Genomic DNA, 22,913 nt, shown 5'->3' on the forward strand with positions numbered 1-22,913 from the left:
TGTCCCGTGTTTGGGGATGTAGATCGTCCAGGTTAGTAGAGTCCTGAGAAGGACTGTTGGTGTTGATATTGACTGACGTTTCAACAACCTTAGCGGTAGAAATCGCCGGAGTCAAGCCTAAATTCCTATTCCCTAACGGATGACTTGCAAGTCAGTAAATGATGAAGGAATTCACAGATTATCGTAACTAGTTTTTAGTCTCGCTTATGATCGCTTCATATCATAAAGAAACAACAGGGCTTATAATTAAGAGTTATCCCATCGATAAAGTTTGGATAAGTTTGTAAGAACGCTTTTGCTCAAGTCTCTCTACTGGCTGGCTTAAAAATCGCACGACACAAAAGACTTCAATTTGTTATCTCATCGTTATATTTGTTCATCAACTTATGCAACTTTATTGAGTTTGCATACATATACATATCAGGTTCAAACCAGGATTTACTCGTGCATCTTTGATCGACTTTCGCAATACGAAGCTTTCAAATCAGTCAAAACATCATAAAGTTCGCCTGTGTAATGCGTATACGATAATATTTTCTTTTCTTCCATTGTAAATTGTAAGTATCGTCAGGCTGTATTTTCTACCGTTGGAGAAAGTGGTTTGTCATTTATTTTAACTTCATACAATTCATGCTCTAGTGAAACATAAGTCGCTCATCCATTTCACGATAAAAAGAGATTTTGCCTCGAAGACGTTCTGAGTTCTGACCAGTCGAGCATGTTGCTTATGATCATGAAGCGCACGAACGCAAAATTGATTTTCGCAGCGATTAACGTTTTGAAAATTAATCAATCGAAATCATTTACCACCGGATAAGCATTTCTCGAATCTCGATTAAAATTTTTCGACCCGTACTTTGTAGTCTCAATGAATGAATGTTGTTATCACGCAACTTGATACGGATTCCCAATAAAGCCAGACAAAAATCACGCCATACTTGTTCGAATTTTATTCTATAAAGGTCAACATCACGAAAGCGGTTGATCATTAAAAATAGACAAATTTATTCCGTTGTTGTTGTTGTTGTTGTATACAAAGTAAATGAACACATCACACGTGCCGGCACTAGGCCGTACATGACGTAAATGATTGGAAAAGAATTCGCTGATGACGTCAAAAACTAGCATGCAGCCATATTGATCGTGTTTGCATGCTAATGCTACCTGAATGGCGTCACGAAACACAGTTGAAAATCGTTTGATGTGGTAAAGTCATGCGGTCATTGCGTCTTTTGCCAGACGTGTTTCGCGTTCTACGATGAACGCACGTGGCAGAAATTGCAGATCTATTTCCATCGTATTCTAGTTTTGTGTATTGCAGTTAATGGAGATTCGAAGTAAGTTTTCGGACTAAATGATTTCTTCGAAGTTCTAACGTTTGTATAGTGAACTGGACTGCTATAGTACATTGTACTATCCTCTTCGCAAATCGGTGCCTATCGCTTTGCAAATTTCTCTTTACATTTTTTTTTGACATTATCTGTCGACTTCTACTTTAGTTGCGGTCAGAAATGCAGGTGACTTCAACATAACATAGTTTGTCTAAGCTTAACGATGTGCTTTCTTTTGTTTCAGTTTCTGCTGAAAGTCGTGCATGGCTTAAGATGGTGTGATGGAGAAGAACTAGACAGTTGCTAGCTCCGATTATCGTTCTCGAGACAACTTTTCGCCGTCGAGTTTAAGGATGGGTAATGGTAAGAATTTTTACGGTTAGTGACGATCATCTGGGACGTCGATGCGTCGTTGAGGCTATGTGAGGTTTACGCGAGAGTTAGCTGCCAATATTATCAATATGAAATCAAGGTTGTGTCACGGAGTAATATGAAAAGGTAAAAATTTTCACTGTTAATGATGTGTATTCTTAACTTACAATCAACGTTATGATACCAAATAACGTCCCCCCTCCCCAAGACTTCCCCCGCGTTAGATGGTTGTCGGACAATCGTAGCGGATAAATTGCTAGTCAACTATCATTGCAGGTTATAGATATCTTCTCAAGTCCTCATTATTTATACTCGGAGCTGCAGCAGCCTGCTTACTGAACGAACCTGCTTTAAAGTAGTTTGCACTCGGCACCAATTTCTTATTCTTACTATTATTATTAGAGATGCACAAAATTTTGCTCTTTGTGAATTGAGATTATCGTGAATGTAAATGTATTGTTGTCGCAAATTTAACATCCAGTTATTCCATTCGAGTTCTATAATTAATTAGAACACGATGAACGTGAATATCCTTGGAAATTTTTTCTAAACTCCATTATTGTCTTATATAAAATCCATAATGGTTTTCAAATACCCATAATGATTTTTCGCAAATCAACATTCTCTGTCCATGAATGGATCACGGATCTTCTAAAAATTTTCCTGTGTATATTACGATGAGAAGGACTCGGCCGCATTCCCGTTGTGTTTATGCTTTCACTGCATTCGTGATTCGTATTTTCGTCAAAGCTCAATATTCACGGTATAAAATTTCAGATAAACGTCCACGTACAATTTAGACTTGTTTTGGTTAAACGTATGCCGTCGAAGCGCGCTCCGTTTTAAATTACAAACAATTGTCGCAAATGATCAACCTTCTGACAATGTACACGAGATGGCATATTTTTGGCGAACGATATCTAACACTTGGGAAAATTTTCCGTTTATCTTAAAAGAATACCATTATATTCGAACTGCGCAAGCAGCTAGCTTCATCTAATCTGCCCCTAAGCGCATGTTAAAATTTGAAATAAGGTGATGCTAGCAAGCGAGTCAAAGAAAAGTGAGAAGCCCAATGGACTAGCTTCCAAGTATACATCACACTGACTACCTAAGTTCAAAATGAGGGGCTTCATGCGTCAGAACATTCACATCTCAAAAACGATAGCAACGTACTATAGATTATTTCAACGCTGTAAACCGAACATCTACACCCATTCTATAATTCCTTTGTACATGTAATAACATGTTGTATTATTCCATTGGAAGTATTGTCAGGCTGTATTTTCTAAGGTTACTGTTACTGTTATTTTCTAATGTTATTTTGCCGTACCTTCAAGCGTTTCATGACCTCTTGAAACGTTTAAAAGTCAAGCAATATGTATTATCGATTTTCCGATGCAAACATCGAGATTTTGCCTCGAAAACGTTTCGATCTGCTGGTTCTATTTAAAACAGCACATATGCGTGAAATTTTCCGTTATAAGCGCGTCAAAAATCGATCAATCGAAGTTATTTACCACTTCGTGTGTACGTGTGCATTCTGATGATTCAACACGGGACAGCAGACAGAGCGCAGCGGTAGCTGTATTGCTTGACGTAAGTGATGAATAAGAAAGTTCCTTTATGACGTCAAAAACAAGCGTACAATTGACTTTCATGGCGTCAATAAACTCAATCAAACATCGTTTGATGTAAAAGTGTACGGTTATTGCGTCTATTCGTAAATGCGTTTTGCGTTCGACGACGAGCACACGTTGCAGGTCTATTTTTGATGTATTATTATTTATGTTGAAATTGAGGGAAATGCGATGCAAGTTTTGCATGAAATAAATATTTACCCACATATATATTATGAATAATATATTTTTGAATCATGTGCTTTGCAAATTATTGCTATTGACTGTCTTATGCTATTATGACAGTCAGAAATACAAGAACTGAATCCTAAAATTTTATGAAACATCTCTTTAGACAATTGCCAATGTGACAGGACGGTGGACGAGAAGCTGCGGACCGTCGATCAAGGAAGTGTAGCTAACGCAATGGGATAGAGAACCCATCGGTGTTCATGGTTTTTGGCGTTCGTCAAACCGTACAATAGCAACGCAAGCAACGTGTAGCAACATATGAAAACAAAGCTTTTTGATAGGAGAACAGTGAAAGGTAGGATTTGATCTTTCTGATTCTTAGGTAACGATTTTCAGTCGTTATATTTTCCTGAGTGATACGCACATCCTATCTCGTTGATAATGCTGCAGCACATGAGGCTCACTCGAAACCTTGAAACTATTGATCTATATCTTGTGTGGGCATCTTGATTTTTTTCAACGTCCGTGTACTAGAAACGAGTATTGAAATATTCCACTAGTTTACCATTTTTCAATTGTGATAACATGTCGATATACTTGATATGTAAACGGAAGCCGCATAATTTTTTTCATTAAAAAATTTCATTGAAGTGTGTTTTTGTGTTTCCTGCACAACTGTGTACCCTATTCCTCCCTCGTATACCATTGCGCTCCAGATAAAAGTGGTCGCCTGGTCAACTTCAATAACTGGTGAAAACTGCTTACCTAATATCAACGAGTTTTGCGGTTTCAGGTTTTTGATGGTCAATCCGACAAAGCGATGAACTCTTTAGATTTATAAATTATAACGTTTATAATGTACTTCATTGTACTTCAAACCAAACATAAACCCCAATCACGTTTAAGAAATAAAAAATATTTAGTTTTATTTACTGTGTTTGCACAGGCTTATGCAAATCAAGGAGACCTTTGGAGAACTGGATAGCAGATCTGATTGATTTGATTGGTTGAGCTCATAATGAGCTCCGATCCGTTTTGCACAGGCTAATGCAAACACAGCTATAGACCAATCAGCGCACGCGTTGTATTGTGTTTACTTCATAAAGATTGGTAAAGAGCATACTTAAAGTGTGCATGCATGTATTCGTAGTAGCTGTAAGTCGTAATAATAAATGAAAGTTAATTAAGGAAGCATTTTGATAAAACATTCACATATATATAACATGCCATATCCCACTTGTAGTTGAGCTAACTATTCTCCACTTGTTCTCAGTAGCTAAGTGATCTCAGCACGAGGTTAAAAAACGTCTGCACGTATGTAAAAATATTGAACAAAAAGGCTCATTAGCTCAATCATCATAAAAGGTTCTTTTAGTAGCTATTTCATTTTGATGAACAACGAAAACATAGAATATTGTTGACGTAGAAATGTAGCGGTTTTTTAAGTAAATGTTCAAACGACAGAAAAACAGCGAAAGTTATGTACATTTTTAAAAGTGGAATAAGCTTGGCTTCTATGAAAAGAAATTTTTCCTGTCATTAAATAATCTCATACAGTATTCTCGTAACACTTTCTCTCACAAGTTATTTGATTATCATACAAAAAGACGTTCTGGTTTTAAAACATTTTACTTTACCGAAGCTGTCGGATATCGAACGACAGTTAGAAGCTGGTAAATTAGTATATTTGAAAACCAGTAAACGTCCTTTCGATTCCAGTTGTTTGGTGTTTGCATTTTCACAAACAACATGTCTACTTTGCTATATCTATACATTCAATCATAATATGTCGGAAATGCTTTGCACACGCAGCTCTCTGTGTGCGTAAAATATTTTGATATTTGATATAAAATTATATTTAATAAGGTGTTACAAACAACTGTAGGGGTACACGACACCGCATCACCTCAACCACCTCAACCCCATCCCAGCCTTCCTCGTCCCTTCACTCTCAACAGTTGTAAAAATGCTTCAATCCTCGTGCAGTAAATGTTTGCGTGATGAAGATTTGTATAACATGACAAAAACACGCACAAGACATTACTGGGTTGTCACATAAATTGTGTGCAAGTCGAGTGTTATATTCGCGAATGATGATATAGGATCGTTATCACTTTCAGATTTGCCGAGAGAAGATTATTTGGCTCCTGATAAATCGACTTTTTAATGATTGTGATGTTGATGAAGCTAGCAAATAGTTGGGATTGTGACTTTGGAGTTTGGCAACTATCTTAAACTAAGAATTCTCAAGGGCTCGGGCTATCGTCCGCCAGTTACCTGCCACAAAGATAGATGATTGAAACACCATTGTAATTGGAAATATAATCGAACTGGGAAGAACAGTGAAACCATATCAGTTGTTGATCATGGATTTTTTCCCATCACTTGTTATTGGTGGAATGCTGTTATTGAGGTGAGCTTATGACCTGTTTCTAAACAGTTATAATTAGGGAATGACGTTGTATTTTTATAAGTAACAAGCAAGTAACAATTTTTTTTCATTGATCTTTAATATCACCTCTGTCATCTTAAAGACAATTTGCCATTGTTACTTATGAATTCAAATTGAAACCAAAATTTATTTACATCGCAGCTGCCCTACTTCGATCTTCTTACTTCAAAATCATCAATTGTATGATGTATTGTTTTTATTCTCCAAGTTTGCTCAGTTCACAAATCTAATTACCTAAGATTGACTAAGCTTTGAATGTGAATCTTCTTCGAATGTCTGGCAAGATGACTGGGATTATTGAAACCTCGCCCGCACGCCTTACATTTGTAAGGTTTTTCGCCAGTGTGCGTGAACATGTGACGACGAAGATTACCAGAGATGGAGAACTTTTTGTCGCAAATTTCACATGCGTAAGGTTTCTCCCCCGAATGCGTCCTCATATGAATGATTAAGGCGCTGGGTTTCTTGAATCTCGTGCCACATTCCTTGCATTGATGACGTTTCGCCTCTGCAGAAAAGATCGTGCCTTATTATTTGAAGAAGCTTTTAATAGAATGGTAGTTCAATACTGACAAAGTTAAAATTGTTTTAAAAAGAGCAAATACCATGGTGAAAGGTCAAAGTAATAAAGAAATATTTCTTAAAAGAACTGTTTAAAACCAGAACACGAACCCAACAATTCTAAAAGCTAAAAGACACAAGCTTTAAAAAAGTTCTTTATTTCTTTACCATTCACGATGGTATTTGCTCCATTTTTAACAATTTTTAATTGGCAGTTAAGCAAAATGCTGATTGAAAATATCTATGTAGAGTGTAGACCATATTCCATACTCACCGTGTGCCTTTTTGTCAAGATTCTTTCTGGGGATTTTGACTTCATTTGCTTTTGAATTACTGCTCAACTTTTTTGCCTCGTTTACTTTGTACCTTTCGATATCAAGTATAGCCTTCATCTCAGATATAGACTGTTTTACCACACCATTGTTCAATGTCGATCTTGTATCATCGTCACATGCTTGCTTACTATACATCAGATCATTTAAAGGACTCGCAGGTTCTCCTAGCTCGCCGCCATCAGTCGATTCACAGCACGATTCGCAGTCCACTTTTTCTAATCCCTCATTGCACATATGTACCCCTTCAAATGTTTCTCTCAAGTCATGATGATCGTGATGTCCCATGAGAATAGCAGAACGTTTTTCGCTGTTCAATCTTCGTTCTTCCAATCCGCATAGTTGCTCGTGAAAACTTTCCTTCTCGAAATTTCCGCGCTCTCTTGTCATCTCGTACACTTCATCATTCAAAGTCGCCGCCTTCGTACAAAATTTTGGCACAAATTTAATCACACTCGGCCGTTCGTAAGCGCTCCCATTTTCAATAAAACCTTTATTGCTTCTAGGATAAGTGTTCGCATGAGTTGCCGAAGAGTTGCGGTAACCATAATACACGACAGGGAACGTTAAAATGGTGTCCAAAGCTGGGAAGTATCTGCTCACATAGCTGGTTGTGGTGTACATGACCTAAAAAAAAGGCAACCAGACAATAAGAGCGTCTGAATGTTTCCGAACATGTATATGATGGGAGAGCGAGAAATACTTCGGACGTACATGGTCTTAACAGAGGCTCCGCCATGGGACAAAAATTCGCATGTTAAATGCGCGTCTCTGCATTTAGGTGAGAAAAAAACGTTGATGCACTTTTTACATCGATGAACTTATATCGCAGTCATATATTACATACGAATTTGTATAGTCTCTAAATGTCAATAGAAAGTACACTTACTTTGCTCTTGGATATCGCAAGGTTTTAAAGTTTTGTTTAGCTCGAATACTTCGCCGAATTCCAGCGAGTGAGACGGTCCTCGTCAAAAGTGTCTCATTCAAAGCGAAGACAATTCTCGCGGTTCTAAGTCTCAGCCTTGCTTCGGGAAACGTCGTCTGTGCGATATTATGACAATCTTCGATTTTGCTTAAGTGTTGCTCGAGTATACGCTTACTGCAAATGAGGTTTGTCATAATAAGCTCGGTTGATTTAAAAGTCCTCATTTACGTTTCCAAACGTCAGAATCTGATTAATGCGAGCGCTCGAAATCGTCATAGCATCACGTGGTCAGGTTCCAGTCGTACACAACGTGACCTGAGTGACGCGTTCACGACCGCAAGGCGCGTTAAATGATGGGAGATACAATATCCGACTACGTAATCACATTATTTACCATACGTTATCGCGTTGAGGGTCTCCTAACCTTATTGCGATGTAAATAAGCTTTGTGTTGTGTTTTTACGACAATACGTGTAAGGAACAGACGTTGTTTCATTGCACAGATATGTGATATGTTTCATGGCGAAGCATGCTTCTACTCCCGTCGCGAAATTCCCGCGACGTGAAATTTGAAGCGATCTAAGATGGTTTTTTAAACATGACTTCAAATTTCGGCCGCTGTTGCTTTGAGTTTGTGAAGGCTGGGCTTTGTGCGTTTAAAATTATTTGGGTTGCGGTATGGCTAAGAGGCTATCATGTTAGCAACTCTTTAACTTTGATTAAAGTCATGGCAAAGATCGTGGACCTGTATTTATATGTAACTCGGTTTTGTTCTCATGTGCAAGACCGCCTATCATATGTATCTCATTCAGCAGCGAAGATAGGAATGGCTTCGTAGTTAAGGGAAATCACTCTCATCATATTTGAAGTCTCCATTTCATAGAGTTTGTGTGTACGTTTCGATATCTTGCTGTATTAATCAAAATGTCGCCACATGTGTTTCTACTTTGGATGTGAACAGTACGTAATAAGACAGCTGCATGGACTATATATATCTGTGGAAAGTGCTGGATGCAAAATTGCCTATTTTCTTTGATTCCGACTCGTGTTCAAATTAACGCCATATTTCGATGTTCGACAAGCGCAAAGTTATACCATTATCAGGAGAATTTGAAGTGGCGACTCAAGTTTTTCGGGAGTATCGAATTGACCTGAGAGCGCAACATGATCGTAGATAGGTCTACAAGATTCGCAATCGTTCGGTAAATTTTTTTTCCAGCGTGCATGAACGATAATCAGTTATAAGTTCTTTGGTGTTCTTTGTATAGCCGTAGAGATTTTATGGGTCTCAGTGTCGTCCATGTCAATGCATCTCGCAATCTGTATTACATTTGGACGGCGGTGCTGGGGCTGGCCAGGGGATGGTATCATTGTGATGGAGTTATAGAGTTACATAGTTAAATATTTTGTGACGAGATATATTGTCAACGCATAAATAAGATCAACTTTTCGGAAAGTAAAAATTGCTCGTGTGCATCGCGGTCTTTACATAAAAGTGTTAGAATGAAATTTCTATTTTCCTTCGGGATAAATTGTCTCAAACAAAATCTAAGAACTTAATCCATCAAGGAATTCTTTCAAATACGAGACTAAAGCTAAATGCAAGTCTAATATTTCGATATCGTATAGACTCGTGGCTAAAAGCACCGTGTCTCCAAAAATCTATATAAAGTAAAATGATCTTTATTATCACGAAGGCAAAACCTGAAATGACACAAAATCCAATACGTCCGAATGTTTGAAAAGCAGGTTTCGTGTGAGCGTGCAATTCTCTACAACATAGCCTAAGTTGAATGTTCAAAACGACGCGTTTGTACACGTTTACGTACATACGACATAATTTGTCATTATATGTTCTTGTTGATATCCCATTTCAGTTTAATTGGATGTAATATTTAGTGTATGTTTTATTACTTTGCCATTTCAAAGTTCACAGAGTTTAACTCTTTAATTAGTAGGGCGTGGAACAATTGCCTTAGTATCTATGAGACATGTTGTTAAAAACTAACAGCATACTACATGTTTTCAGATAGCGTTATCGTATACGATACAATGAAAATCCCATATCTCGCGAGGTCTTAATATTATCTGTGCTTGAAGCAAGGAATAAAATCAGAATTACAGTGTAAACGTCGGGACGAGAGAATTGTTCGTATACTGTAGAAGATGCATCAAAAAATGGCGACTCGTCAAATCGTCTGTCATGCCATATCATCTCGAGGAAACAAGAAAAAGAGTTATTCATTTATACAATAAACTTTATTTGTACAGTATCATCTTATGAACATCCCATAAAAGCTCTTTTATTGACCCAATTTTACTACAAGACAAACCTTTAAGTTATTTGTCAGGGCCGTGCGGGAAGCAATGTCCGACTACGGGAGGTTGAAAATTCAAATATTTGACTAGGTTTTAAAAGAAAGGTCCCAGCAGTAGAGTGCTCATTAGAGGGCTGTACGGAGGTCTAACACCCTCCAGCTTCGGTGAAACGTGAACAAGTCGATCGATCCAGAAGCTTTTTTTAGGACCGAAAAAGTTGGTCTCGCTAAAACTGTGGGCTTTTCTATCAAATAAAGACACTGCATAACCCTGTCTCATCAATTCTGGGAATGCGCACCCCTACGAAAAGTAGTAAATTATTTGGGGTTGCAGACTGCATGCCCAGCTACCGCGGTCTACTAATTTATTGGACAGCTTTGTCAGATTACAGTTCTTTCGAAGAGAATCGGTTCGAACCTTCTTTTATCATCCTGTGTTGATTACAACGAGAGATGTGTATAGTTGTAGGTGATGTAATGCAGTTGATGTAGTTTTACTAGTAGTTGTTGGTGTCACTGATTTGCACTTTAAAGTCGAGTTTTAATTGATTATTCAAGCAAGAAAAACTTCAAATTGTCGGAGAATTGGTAGTAAAAATGGTTATTCCAATTTTATTGTGGAGTTTCGAGTGGCCTCCTCTATGAATTTCACCAAAGTTAACTTAAAATCGCTCTGTGTATGTCGTCTTTACACTTTACTTTCCTTGCTGGTTTTACTCAAAATTAAGTATGACATCCCAATGTTCCCCGATTATTGACTCATGGGCATGTAATTTCTGTCGTCAAGTGCGATTTGGGCGTCCTAAGATTTTTATTCTTGGTAAGAATGCATGTTGATATGTAAGTCCGATTATTAGGAAATGATCTTACAACCAAGCCCAGCATCAGCAGCTAAATCTTAATTCATGTCGTTTGTTGTTGCATAGTTAAACATTCGCATCCTAAATTCGACCAAAGTACGCCATCTCAAACGTTTCTAGCAGACCGCAGATATTTTATTACGTATGTCGGATGTGGTTTATTTATGCAATAGGTAAACTAGAAATGCGCTCGTTGGCTGCGGCCGCGTGACGATTTATGACGTAACGGCTCGGCTCGAACTTACACGCACATTCATGACGAAACATGTCATCCAATGATTACATTCTGACGTTAGGGAAATACAAGCGCGAGTCTTAAAAGCAACAACGCGCATTCAGACGATCTTCATTTCACATAAGCGTATCTCCACTTCTAAAGTCTGGCATCTGTAGACTTGGCGTGATTGCAAATTATACGCCGAAAGCATAGCAAATAGCATTAATTTGTTACCGAAGGCAGTATCATTTTGAACTTGAGGGATTGACTTGGGAGCGTTTGTGCACAACTGTGTAGTATATGAGACTTGGTGTTTGTATCTTGATGGGTGAAGATTTAAACGTTGTATTTTCTAAACTCAGGTAAGATACTATATAATTTCTATATTCCTTGCACAACACGAATTTTGTATGCGAATTTTTGTTGGAGACTATTCCCGCTGCACGCGAAGAGTTTCGCGAACAGGGCAAAAGTTACAATGTTGACACGCTAAAATTAACTTTGCACAGATTACTAAAGCACGATTATCTTTAAGGTTGCTCAACAAAAAGATTTTGTACAATAATTTTGACCTACATCATGAATCTTATATGCAACATAGCTTAATGATATTATTTTGTTGTCGTGAGATTTTCGACATCAACGATAGTCATACGTAGCTGTAACTGCGAGGTGAGACGTTATTGTACGGTTTAATGGCCGTAACTAAAGCTAATGTGCACTGCAAACAAAATATTTTATTTCAAAAACACATTAAAGCACAATGTACCAAGCTCTTCAATTTCTTAGACATTTAGTTCAGAGAATGTTTAGTTCGTAGCATTCGAGTGTTATTGTTGAAGGGGGCATTTTATATCCACATGTATAATTATATGTGGCACAATCCTAACCGAGTGTATTTTTACAACAAAGTTCATCTCCAAATAATCGGGCGAAACTATCATATGATAACTGCTGCGTTTTATGTTAATAAAATGAAACATTTATGTACATACAGAGAGTATATGATACAGCAAGAAATATTATTCTTTGCGTGACTAATGTCTACTTGTCCATTTGTACATGTTCAATTAACGTGGCTTTTTTTGCATACTGTATTGCTTTGAATGACAGCATATTTGTGTTCCAGTATATTTCCCGATGCTTTCCAGCTGCCGTAGGTATGTTCTACTTTGCTAGATTGCCAAATTTACTCAACTTTTTTGTCTGCATGTTATGTCTCTCTAATTCAAAACTATCATTTGTTTGAAGAATGGATTCTCACTCATTATGTCTCCCACAAATAATGAAAAAAATGCACTTAACATCTTCAATATCTGAAACTCTATGGCATTTTTGACTCACAAAAACATGCAGTTATAAAATTGTTCACCATATTTTCAAGTCAGTTAAACAATCATATAGATATTTATGAAGAATAGTTCCATAAGCTAAATATATGTCTAACAAAGTATAGCTTATATATGTATTGTTTCAAATATCTATTTTACTTTCTCACCCCAACACAATTCATCATGGAAAATATGTATGGCAACACACAAATTTTCAGTCAAGGATTCTCTTTTGGTGTAGTTGCTAAGCTAACTCATATGTAGGGAAATAAGAATCAGCAACCTTTTATTATTCTGGTTTGCTTATTGAAGCCTGCTCGTATGAAAAATTTCGTGTCTTGGGAATTTGCAAAGACGTGTTTGTTTGCTAGTACACCTTCGTGCTCCTGCATGGATTGTGTCAATATGTAAGACCCAATGGATAAACGAGTCATCTTTAAATTCAGTCGCCTCCAGTTGCATTTTTCTTACAGCACGTTAATACATCGAAGCGAAAATTAGGTTTTACATGCAATACATCGGTAAATTAAGACAAATATACTGATCATTCATCCCAGTAAGTGAATATGGAGGAAAAGTCCGCTTTGTATAAAAATCCCCAACTACTGAATAATGTTATTAAGTCGAGACACTGCTGGTCCATGCATCGTGTGCAAATGTATTTCAACTGGTTAATTGCTTATTTTCTCTCACAGGAATAAAATGAATGGTGAATTAATGAAGTATTTTGTGGCGCAAGAAGACTTATACGAAGGCTTCAGTTAAGAGAAAGGTATGTCTTTCCAAATATAAACATAAACAGGACTGCATCTACAAACTATTTCCACATAGTATTTTGCGCTTCATCGGCTATCTCTTCACCAGTTTCTCATGAAATATCGATGATTGAACACGGTTAGTTAATTCCTATGAACTATCGTCGTATTTTATGTTTTTATGTGCTATATCCTATCCTTGCCAGTTGCCGTGTTTCGTGCAGAATGTTATTCATGGATCAGTAGTAGCAGAGTATAGTGCTCATCACCTTGAATGACATTAGGACAACTATCCACAAATGCTTTTCCATAAACTGACGTGCTTTCATTTACTATAGCTAAGTATAAGTATATAAATATCTGTTATATTCAAAAAGGGGTGAGATCTTTCAAAGAAGTTCGTTTCAAGTCCTTGAATACTTTTGAGACCTTTTGCGACTTCTTCATGCACGCCGTACGTTTGAAGGCTGGTGTAATAGCTATAAGCCTCAGTTGTGACATTTAATGATCAGATTACCGACAGTGGCGAATCGTTCATTCCACCTCAGAGAATAGGACAGTTTTTTCAACATTCACGCCAGCAGTTAGCGCGATCCATTGACCGAAGAGTACTTGTCTATTTCTTTGTGCAACGAAACATTTCCGTTGAAGTCAATATATATCCGAGCAGTAAGCCCACGAAAAAAACACGCGTTGTTTACATTGCTAAGTACAATTCAAATTCAAACCGAAAGAAACCTTTGGGATTTTTCCCGAAATAACACTGTCGAGAGAGGACTGTTAGTTTTGATAGCATACATTCAAACGAGATAGACCTTTTTTTCTCAAATAAAGACAAGTTCTCTGTGCAATTGTCTTCCCATTTGATGGGATGTGTTGGGCTTTGCGATTGAGAAATTTCATTCGATTGCGGCTGTGCGCTGGCATTTGGCCACGATAAATGACTATTCGCACTTGTTCCAGTAAACCACAAATATGCTCTTTCATCAGAGATTGTGTGCAGTCAATTTAGAAAACCGCAGATATGTTCCTATCATATATATAAATAAAGCAATTTTCCTTTTTGTGCTTTCTTTTAATCATTCGCTAGAAATTTCAACAGCGTTTTGTTTCCATGGGTTAATCAACAATGGAAGTTGGCGTGCAGAGAACACCTTTTTTTTATAAAAACCAATTCACTCTTTAACCGCAAAACACTAAGAAATTATTCAAAATTAATAAATAGATCAAATATTTTTGGATTGAATGCTTGAGTCGATTTCTGTGTGGGTGAAGAATTTCTTGAATTTTTTGAGAAATGTTTGAAAGGAACATGTTTCCGATTCTTAAGTTGCACGCAAGATACGATTCAATGTATAACGGTGCTGCGAAGATAGTAAAAGTGTTTTCAGCTAAGTGTTTTTATAGCACTGTCTGAAGATAAAAACCACAGGAATTCATCTGTCAAGTGTACGTCAATTTGTTCGCATTATTCATAATAAACAAACCGCAAATTCTCTGCTTGTGCGTTTGCCGGCGATTCTGCGCTTTTACCGCCCGGCAATAATGTTGCGGTTTCCTCATCACACGATTCGGCTGTAAAATTTTGGTGTTTAGTTTCAATTCCCCACCTATTGCTCAATGAATCAACAATAAGACAGCTAAGCTTATTAGAATTTTCTTTACTGTGTTTGGCTTATGTGATCATTACATATAATTTTTACACAAGCCATATTTAATAAATACATTTAAGATATTCATATTTACAATTCTTTTTGGCACATCTGTAAATTATTTGAAGAGCAAATACCGGAACGGCTTTTGCTGTATCGCAACAGAGTTTCCATGCACCATGGCACGCTATTCTTTGATTATAACATTAAATCATCAATTTTATAAAGAGGCATCGAATATTTCAACATTCAAAGTACTTTTATGTATATATTTTTTATTTCGCTTAGTACTGAAGTCAACTTTTAGCTAAATCTTTACAAAACATTTACACAAACACGTCATTCGTGGTGACAATTGAGACGAATTTGTTTTTCATCTGGTGCAACAATTTTAAAGGGATTATTGTAAAATTGTAACCAATTTTAGGTAATCTTCTATCGAGGTTTATTCACCCCTTTCACATGAAATATCATTTATATAAAAATATTTCAGATCCAGTCTACGTAATCAGGAGATGTCAGCCCTTCTTTTTCCATATTCGTACGTCCATTTCAAAAAAATTGAATCGAACGCAAGTGCTTTGAGAAGCTGGTTCATCGCAGCACGGCCTAGATTGAAAATGATCACAGACGAAGAAGGAACAAGCACTTTTAGCGTGATCAATCAGAAAAGGCCAAGCGTTATTAAATTAGCTCCAAAAGTCAACGTTTCGGACGACAGAGAGGAGGATGAAGTAATCGACGTCGTGGGCTTAGATGGGATCGATGAAATTAACAAAACGATCCATTGTGGAATAAGAAATGATCCTAAATATTACATATATGACCAAGATTTTTGGCATAGTGACCAAGCCAACAATAACGAATTTGAACTCGGGCAAGATGAAGTAGAGATGTGCCGAAGTGGTTCAATAAACAAACGCAACTTTGCAACGGACAACTCTCCATCTGATTGTGATCAAAAGGTTTCGACGAACGCTGAAGATAGATCCGAGAGCAAATGTCGTCTACACGAAACACGAGATGAGTATCAACTCGATATGGACGAAAATAGCATTGAAAAGGTGTTGTTCTGTGATCAAAGTATTTCGACTAGGGATACGACAGGATATTTGTCTGTTGAGAATAGATTGAGCGAACGTCATGTGATCAGCGACAAGAGCGAAACCAATGACATTCATGGAACAGTGAGGTACGTCAGTAGTCGGCGAGGTTCGATGAAAGAAGAAGGGAGCGAAGACGATCTTCGAACTACACAAGACGGTTCCGAGTTCCAACATTTTGAAACTCTTAAGACGTCGGAACATTTCTCGTGTAACGCGAACCAAAGTCTGTCAACAGATAATCATGGATGTGAAAATACACCAGGTTGTTCACAAAGTCCAGATGACGATGGTGTAAACGAAAGAAGAAATTCAACATGCAAGAACAAGAGAAGGCATAATTCAACGTCTTCCGTCGGAAGGCAGTGGACAAAAAGTACCGAAACCAAGTCCGAAAGTAGCAGTGAGGAGGAATGGACGGCCTCAAGCAATCAAGGTAAACTGGTTGGAAAAATCAAACGATGTACGTTTCTGTAATTGTTTATGATATAATCTTTTCTTTAGGTAAAAAACGTTATGGATGCAAGGAATGCGGCACGAGATTTAAGAAACCCAGCGCCTTGATCATTCACATGAGGACGCATTCGGGGGAGAAACCGTTCGCGTGTGATATTTGCGGTAAAAAGTTTTCAATCTCCGGTAATCTTCGACGTCACATGTTCACGCACACTGGCGAAAAACCTTACAAATGTAAGGCGTGCGGGCGAGGTTTCAATAATCCCAGTCATCTTGCCAGACATTCGAAGAAGATCCATATTTGAAGATTTCTGGATACAAGGGACACGTCAATCGAAAGGAACGCTGCCTTATACGAACAAATTAAAATGAAAACTGTTATTTAACCGAAAGTGAAATTTGTCACGATAACCAAACGCAACAGCATAGCGCATAACTCTAATTCTGTGTTGGGGAGGCAATTCTGATGCTTTCGTTCGCTTCGTCGCGTCCAAATTATTTTGTAATAAAGTGAGCGGTTTGAGCCCGGGAGTGTTGTTAAATGTTTGTAGACTTAGATAATCCACGTTGGTAGAGTCCTTAGTAGCGTGGGGAAAAAGGTATTTTTGAGCATCATACATGGTTAGGGGAGAACAATTATACAAAGTTAATAGAATAAAAAAGTCTCAACTTTTACAACTGTATTATGTCAAACTGTATCAATCAAGGCAACATCACGACTTGTATGGCAATTATTTTACGTAGAACTGCCAAAGTACTTGAAATAATATATCAGGAGGGGGCAACCCCTACTTTTTTATTGGGCCTTCCCCCAGTTCATGGTGTCGGTGTAGACGTTTCGACATCCTTAGCGGTAGTAATCTTGATTTAGAGTACAACACCTACAAACATGTAACGATACTCCCTGGTACGCTATTGAGTTTCTCACTTCAGATAGATAAAGGTAAAGCGAAAAACTGCTGTCAATCAACGAGATGATTTTTATTATTATTATAGAATTCGAAATCGGGGCAAAACGATATTTTACGTTTGATGGAAGAGCACTGGAATTTGAGGCTGCGTTTACACCATACCGGATTCGCTCATCACGACATCTTCATTTGCTTTAAAGGTGTGACTGTTCGGAGTAAAAGCTATTAAGCTGATAGATTTATTCTATTTGAATGTGTTTCTGACGTTGAACAATTTCATTGCCTTTTAACACAAAGAATATTCAACCTGCTACTATAACAATCCGGTATAGGGTAAACGGGACCTGAGACTCGCATTTCTTCGCTCCTCCGTATTAACAAATTGCTTACTGCACGGACAAAAGTTACAGCAAATCATGCAGACCTGTGGTCGATCTAGCGTTAGTCGAAATAAACTACAGACGCTCGATTTTAAATTCAAAATATCCGCAGAACAAAACTATTGGGTTTGAACTTCTAACAAAGAAAAGTTTACCAATTAATTTGGCTCTATATTGGAGATTTAAATACATCAAAAAACTTGCTTCGTACGCCAATTTATTTTGACGTACCCTAGATCTGCCACAGATACAGAAGTTTTATTGCGTGGTTGATCGTATACAACGCGTGTAGGTTAATATCTCACGATGACGCTAGGTAAAACACGCAAATCAATTAAAACGTTAAATTAACATTTGTGTCTGTTTCATTTAATCGAGTAGTTTTTATCGATAATGCCGTCGTTATAGGAAAACGAGCGAGTTATTGTAAGCGAGCAATTGCGAGAATGTTTTAGGTAACATTCAAATACTTGTGGTGAACACGTTTATTGTTCATATCGTGAATGACGTCATTGGACAGCAATTACACTTGATATCTAGAACTCGCACCCGTTGTAATATTTCGAAGGCAAACTGGTAAAATTGCATATTACTAAACACGAAGACATTAAGTACCACCTTGAAAGTGTGTTCTAGTAGTATTGGCCTGCCTCCACTCTTATTCAGATTCAGTAGGTGTTTCAGTCCGGATGTATATTAATTGTTCAACAGTTTCGTTTGGATGATTCTGTTGCCAACGGATCTTCTCCGCCACCTCTTGATTACGTATACACTCGCGTAATATTTGCCCAAGATTATTTTCGTCTAGGTTCGTTCCCGTTTTACTCAATCCGACAACAACGCTGGTGCTGATTGGTTGCGAGGAATCACTCGTTCCAAGCTCGTTAGTTGTCGTTACCAGTAATTGTATTGCTGCGCTTTCGTCACTAACACAGACTTCGTCATCATGCCGGACTATATGAGCTTGTTTCACGATCAAACTATGGCCATTGTCGGCGGAAACATCAGGTAAGGCCACGGTCTCATGAGACATGACGTCACCATGACACATGTTATCATTGTTTGTGGTACGAACGACATCACTCTGCATGACATCATTATCGTTAGCGATGACAGCATCCGTCTGCGAAGGTTCGTTGTGCAGACGTTCATGACGTTTCATTGTGGATGAATCAATAAAAGCACGGTCACAGAAGTGACAATGAAACGGTCGTTCGCCGGAATGAGTACGCTCGTGTACCTTCAGATGGCTCGTCTGTCGGAACTGTCGTTCGCACGTGGTACATGCGTGCGGCTTTTCCCCTGTGTGAACACGTTGATGAAATTTTAGCGTCCATTTGGTACGAAATACCTTACCACATTCATTACATGTATAAGGATTCTCACCTTGTCCGTCACTCTCCTCTTGTATTCCTTGTTCTATATTGTTCTGTAGTGCATCGGCGTTTGATGACGCTACCCCAGATGACGTCACATCAAATGACATCACATCCGAAGGCGTAACGACGGTAGTGAGACCGGTAGCTAGGAGATGGGCGGCGGAAATCTCTTGCGGATCGCCGTTGACACAAATACTTTGTACTGCTGCCTCGCTGAACTGAAGTCCCTGCATCATGGCGTTTTCTTCGCTCGTCAGTGTTGGAGCTAGGGCGACTTTTCGTGCCGGACAAACGTTCATGTGATTTGTAAGAGAGCTTCGTCTTGATAACGACTTTCCGCAGTCAGTACAAGAAAACGGTTTCTCGTCCGAGTGACAGAGCTGATGTTCCCGAAGATTGTCTTTACGTCGAAAACACTTTGCACAGATCTCGCATTGAAAAGGCCGCTCGTTTGAATGGATCCGAAAATGTCGACGCTGAGTCGAAGGATCTTTAAACACTTTGTGGCAGACGGGACATTCCTTAGACTCTGGAGCTCCGGTAATTTTGACCTGTTCGCATGAAAAAGAAACAAAATTGATCAGTTAAGAAATAAAAGATGTTTACTGTATTTTCACAAGTTTATGCAAACCGAGGTGATGTTTGGGAGAACTCGAGAGCAGATCAGTGCATTCCCAAGACCGAAGGTTGCACCTGCTCGAGAGTTCTCACGAACGTCTCCGAGGTTTGCATAAGCCAGTGCAAACACGAAAAACATCTTTTATTTCTTTCATAAAATAACAATAAAGCAAAACAGAAAAATTAAAAACATACTTTTAATTTTTCCTCTAAAACGTATTCATGATTGATCAGCAAATTCTCTTAAAATGATTTATTTAAATGGTTCAGCTCAGATCAGTTTACACAGGCTAATGCAAACACAGCTATAGACCAATCAGCGCACGCGTTTTACTGCTTTTATTTTATAAATCACAGACGATGCACATTGAAAGTGCGGCGTGCACAAACCTCTTCAGTCGTAGATGATACTTTGGACGGTGATTCCTGTCGAATCTTACAGCACTTCACGTGAACAGTTAGTGCATATCGCGTGTTGAACGTTGCGTCACACGTCGTGCATTTGTGTGCAGTTATACCACTGTGGTGAGACGTTTCGTGGGATTTGAGATGATCGCGTCGACGGAACCTTTTCTCGCAATAATTACACTTATGCGGTCGCTCACCGCTGTGCACGAGGGCATGACGTTTCAGGGAGGTTGCATCACGAAACACTTTATTACAAACGTTACAACTTTGTTCGTTTCTATCGGAAACGTTCGATCTTTTCCGCTTCTTTTTTACAGTATTATTGGGTCCTTTTAAGTTATCGCATTCTGCCTCTGTTTCTACTTGTTCTGTTGAGATCTGCGAAGTTCCTTTGTCCACGGTCGTCTCATCTTGGCAACTTTTCGGATGCTCGACGAACGTATTATTTTCGTTCTCGCCGAAAGGAGCCGCAGCTGCACTCACTTCATCTGAAACGATAAAAGAATCAGAGTCGGCCGCTTTTACTTTTTGCGTTGATTCTGACAACTCAAAAGAGTTAACTACCAAATCTGCGGGGGGATGATTTGCCTCATCCAAAGTCGCCTCGACATGTTGTACTTGTGGCGTTATTATTTCCGGATCTTGCTGTGTGAAAGTTTCCACAACCAAATCATCACTGGCGATTACTTGGTCGGCCGTTTCAACTTCCGGATCTTTGGGCTCCACCGGGGTGATCACGTCGTTGTATCCTAGGAGATGAGACGTGCGGATCATGTGCGTCTTCAGGCCGTTTTTCCTTGAAAAGGACTTGCCACAGGTGCGGCACGAGAATGGTCGAACCATCTTGTGAACGACGACGTGCTCGTTTAGATGATCTTTGCGTCGAAACGCCTTGTCGCATTCTTGACACTTGTAAGGTCGATGGTCGGAATGCGTCAACATATGTCGTTTGAGCGTGGAAGCATCGCGGAATGTCTTGAAACATATTTGACAAGGTTCCGAGCTTTTCGTCACAACGTTCTGTTTTGCTTTAGGCGCTTGATCGTCGCCATTCCAATTTCCGACATCTTGCTGTGCATTTTGAGCATCTCGTCCACAATGCCTGGCCATGTGCACTTTGTGCGTGTATTTACGCGGGAAAACCTTACCACAACGATCGCATTTGTACAGATTCTCCTGCGTGTGAATGTTGCGGTGTTCGCGAAGGTTGTCTTTGCGTCGGAACGACTTCTCGCAGAACTCGCACTTGTACGGTTTAACATCAAAGTGAATCATGCGATGACGTCGCATCGAAGGGAGATCCGAGAAATCTTGTTTGCAGATATCACAAAGGACGCGACTCTTCTCGTTCTTGGAACCTTCATGATCTTGCTTACTGCCTCTGGATGTTTTTTTTGACGATACATTCGACGACTCGATGGTTTGGGGTGCCTGCGCCACACTTTTCCCAGTCAACTGTGGCACATTCGAGAAATGATTCGCAGGAATGTGAGCCTCCTCGTTTCCATCAACAGGCGGTTGTACCAAACTCAACTGGACGTTATTTGAAAGAGTGTGAGGTACAATTTCCATCAGACTGTTTATATTATTATCAACGGCAACAACAGTGAACACCATCTCGCCACCTTCACTGGATGTGCCTGCTTCAGCCATGGTAATATTTTGAATCGTTTCTTGGTCAATGGAAGCTCGAACTGTCATTAACTCCTGACTTCCATCTTGTGTAGTGGTAAAGATCATATCTCCTGTGCCTGATTGGCCGGCTTCACTGAACACAAGATTTGTTATCGCTTCTGTAATCAAAGTACTTGTCATTTTGACTCCATCATGGTTGTGCTGCAATTCTTCCATATTGTTTTGACCTGCATCAGGATCCGATAAATGTGCTCCATCAACATTACTTGTCTGAATGAGCTCTAAACTTGCATCGTGCTGAAAACCAGAATGAACAGAGATGGCATCTGCATCATTATCATTGGATTCAACAATGCCACATGGATCACGATGATGAGCTTGGGCAACCTGACCCTCTTCAATAGCTGTAGTGACTGCACCATCTTCATCAACAATCTCGACACGAACAGTACTTTCGCTCAATTTCTCTTCATTTATTTCATCATCGATATTTTCTTGTCTTTGATCGTCATTAATATGACGATTGCCTGATTCTGAACTTAAACCATCCATATTTAATAGTCCTAAAACACAATAAACAACTTATTTATTTTCCTTGAAAGCCTTTTCTAATATTGGGTAAAATATTTTCATCCTCTGCCTGAAATTGAATGTCACTAACATGGAGACTCTCGTTGAACTCCAATTAGAGAGTGTCTGATGGAGACGTTTGGTTGCAATTCATCAAGGATAGAACACAAGATTACGGCAGATAATTGCACGATTTTATGTTTATGAACATGATGCATTTTCGAGATAAATTGTGTAAGAGTTGAGCGCGAAATCGTGACCATTTTTCGGTTCGCGAGGCTTATTTCGCACCTACCTTTTCCCAGGAGGATAAATTGCAGGGATTTTGCCCGTCGGGTAGGTAAAATTTTCTTCCTGAACGAGAATTTTTGCCTTATTCTTGCCCGAATTTCAAAACACAGCCTTTCTTCTCGATAACCAGCGCATCGCAGCTCGCAATGCACGCTGGACCACTACGAGATAGGGCCTGGCTTAGATGGGACTAGAACCGTTTATATAAAAAAATCGCGATTGTTGCTCAGGAAGTATCATCA

The 22,913-nt window shown here is 38.8% G+C and overlaps 3 protein-coding genes across 8 annotated transcripts; 1 reads left to right on the plus strand and 2 right to left on the minus strand.

The window, feature by feature from the left end:
• The first annotated feature begins 1,146 nt into the window (after positions 1-1,146).
• On the plus strand, positions 1,147-18,121 carry LOC124452468 (zinc finger protein 845-like). 4 transcript variants are annotated; one of them, XM_047003028.1, is made up of 8 exons: positions 1,147-1,337; positions 1,576-1,829; positions 3,678-3,869; positions 5,635-5,927; positions 9,817-11,544; positions 13,209-13,285; positions 15,414-16,459; positions 16,528-18,121. In XM_047003028.1, exons 7-8 carry the CDS (start codon positions 15,436-15,438, stop codon positions 16,782-16,784), a joined length of 1,281 nt encoding a protein of 426 aa, XP_046858984.1. In that variant the 5' UTR covers positions 1,147-1,337; positions 1,576-1,829; positions 3,678-3,869; positions 5,635-5,927; positions 9,817-11,544; positions 13,209-13,285; positions 15,414-15,435; the 3' UTR covers positions 16,785-18,121. The 4 variants fall into 4 exon arrangements, with proteins under 4 accessions (XP_046858984.1, XP_046858982.1, XP_046858983.1 ...); XM_047003026.1 differs by lacking the exons at positions 1,147-1,337; positions 1,576-1,829; positions 3,678-3,869; positions 5,635-5,927 and adding an exon at positions 7,554-7,640; XM_047003025.1 differs by lacking the exons at positions 1,147-1,337; positions 1,576-1,829; positions 3,678-3,869; positions 5,635-5,927 and adding an exon at positions 8,077-8,989.
• On the minus strand, positions 3,552-7,962 carry LOC124452470 (zinc finger protein 888-like). The gene is made up of 3 exons (XM_047003031.1): positions 7,749-7,962; positions 6,802-7,486; positions 3,552-6,474 (listed from the first exon to the last, which is right to left on the minus strand). Exons 2-3 carry the CDS (start codon positions 7,481-7,483, stop codon positions 6,197-6,199), a joined length of 960 nt encoding a protein of 319 aa, XP_046858987.1. The 5' UTR covers positions 7,484-7,486; positions 7,749-7,962; the 3' UTR covers positions 3,552-6,196.
• On the minus strand, positions 17,442-22,902 carry LOC124452465 (zinc finger protein 99-like). Of its 3 annotated transcripts, XM_047003019.1 has the most exons (4): positions 22,676-22,901; positions 20,158-22,373; positions 19,157-19,700; positions 17,442-19,072 (listed from the first exon to the last, which is right to left on the minus strand). In XM_047003019.1, the coding sequence occupies exons 2-4, from the start codon at positions 22,360-22,362 to the stop codon at positions 18,429-18,431; spliced, it is 3,393 nt and encodes a 1,130-aa protein (XP_046858975.1). In that variant the 5' UTR covers positions 22,363-22,373; positions 22,676-22,901; the 3' UTR covers positions 17,442-18,428. The 3 variants fall into 3 exon arrangements, with proteins under 3 accessions (XP_046858975.1, XP_046858973.1, XP_046858974.1); XM_047003017.1 differs by having other exon boundaries at positions 17,442-19,700; positions 22,676-22,902; XM_047003018.1 differs by lacking the exon at positions 22,676-22,901 and adding an exon at positions 22,472-22,485 and having other exon boundaries at positions 17,442-19,700.
• Between the last annotated feature and the right edge of the window lie 11 nt (positions 22,903-22,913).

This window comes from Xenia sp. Carnegie-2017, unplaced genomic scaffold (genome assembly GCF_021976095.1).
Source record: "Xenia sp. Carnegie-2017 unplaced genomic scaffold, XeniaSp_v1 HiC_scaffold_25, whole genome shotgun sequence".
NCBI classification, from domain to species: Eukaryota; Metazoa; Cnidaria; class Anthozoa; order Malacalcyonacea; family Xeniidae; genus Xenia; species Xenia sp. Carnegie-2017.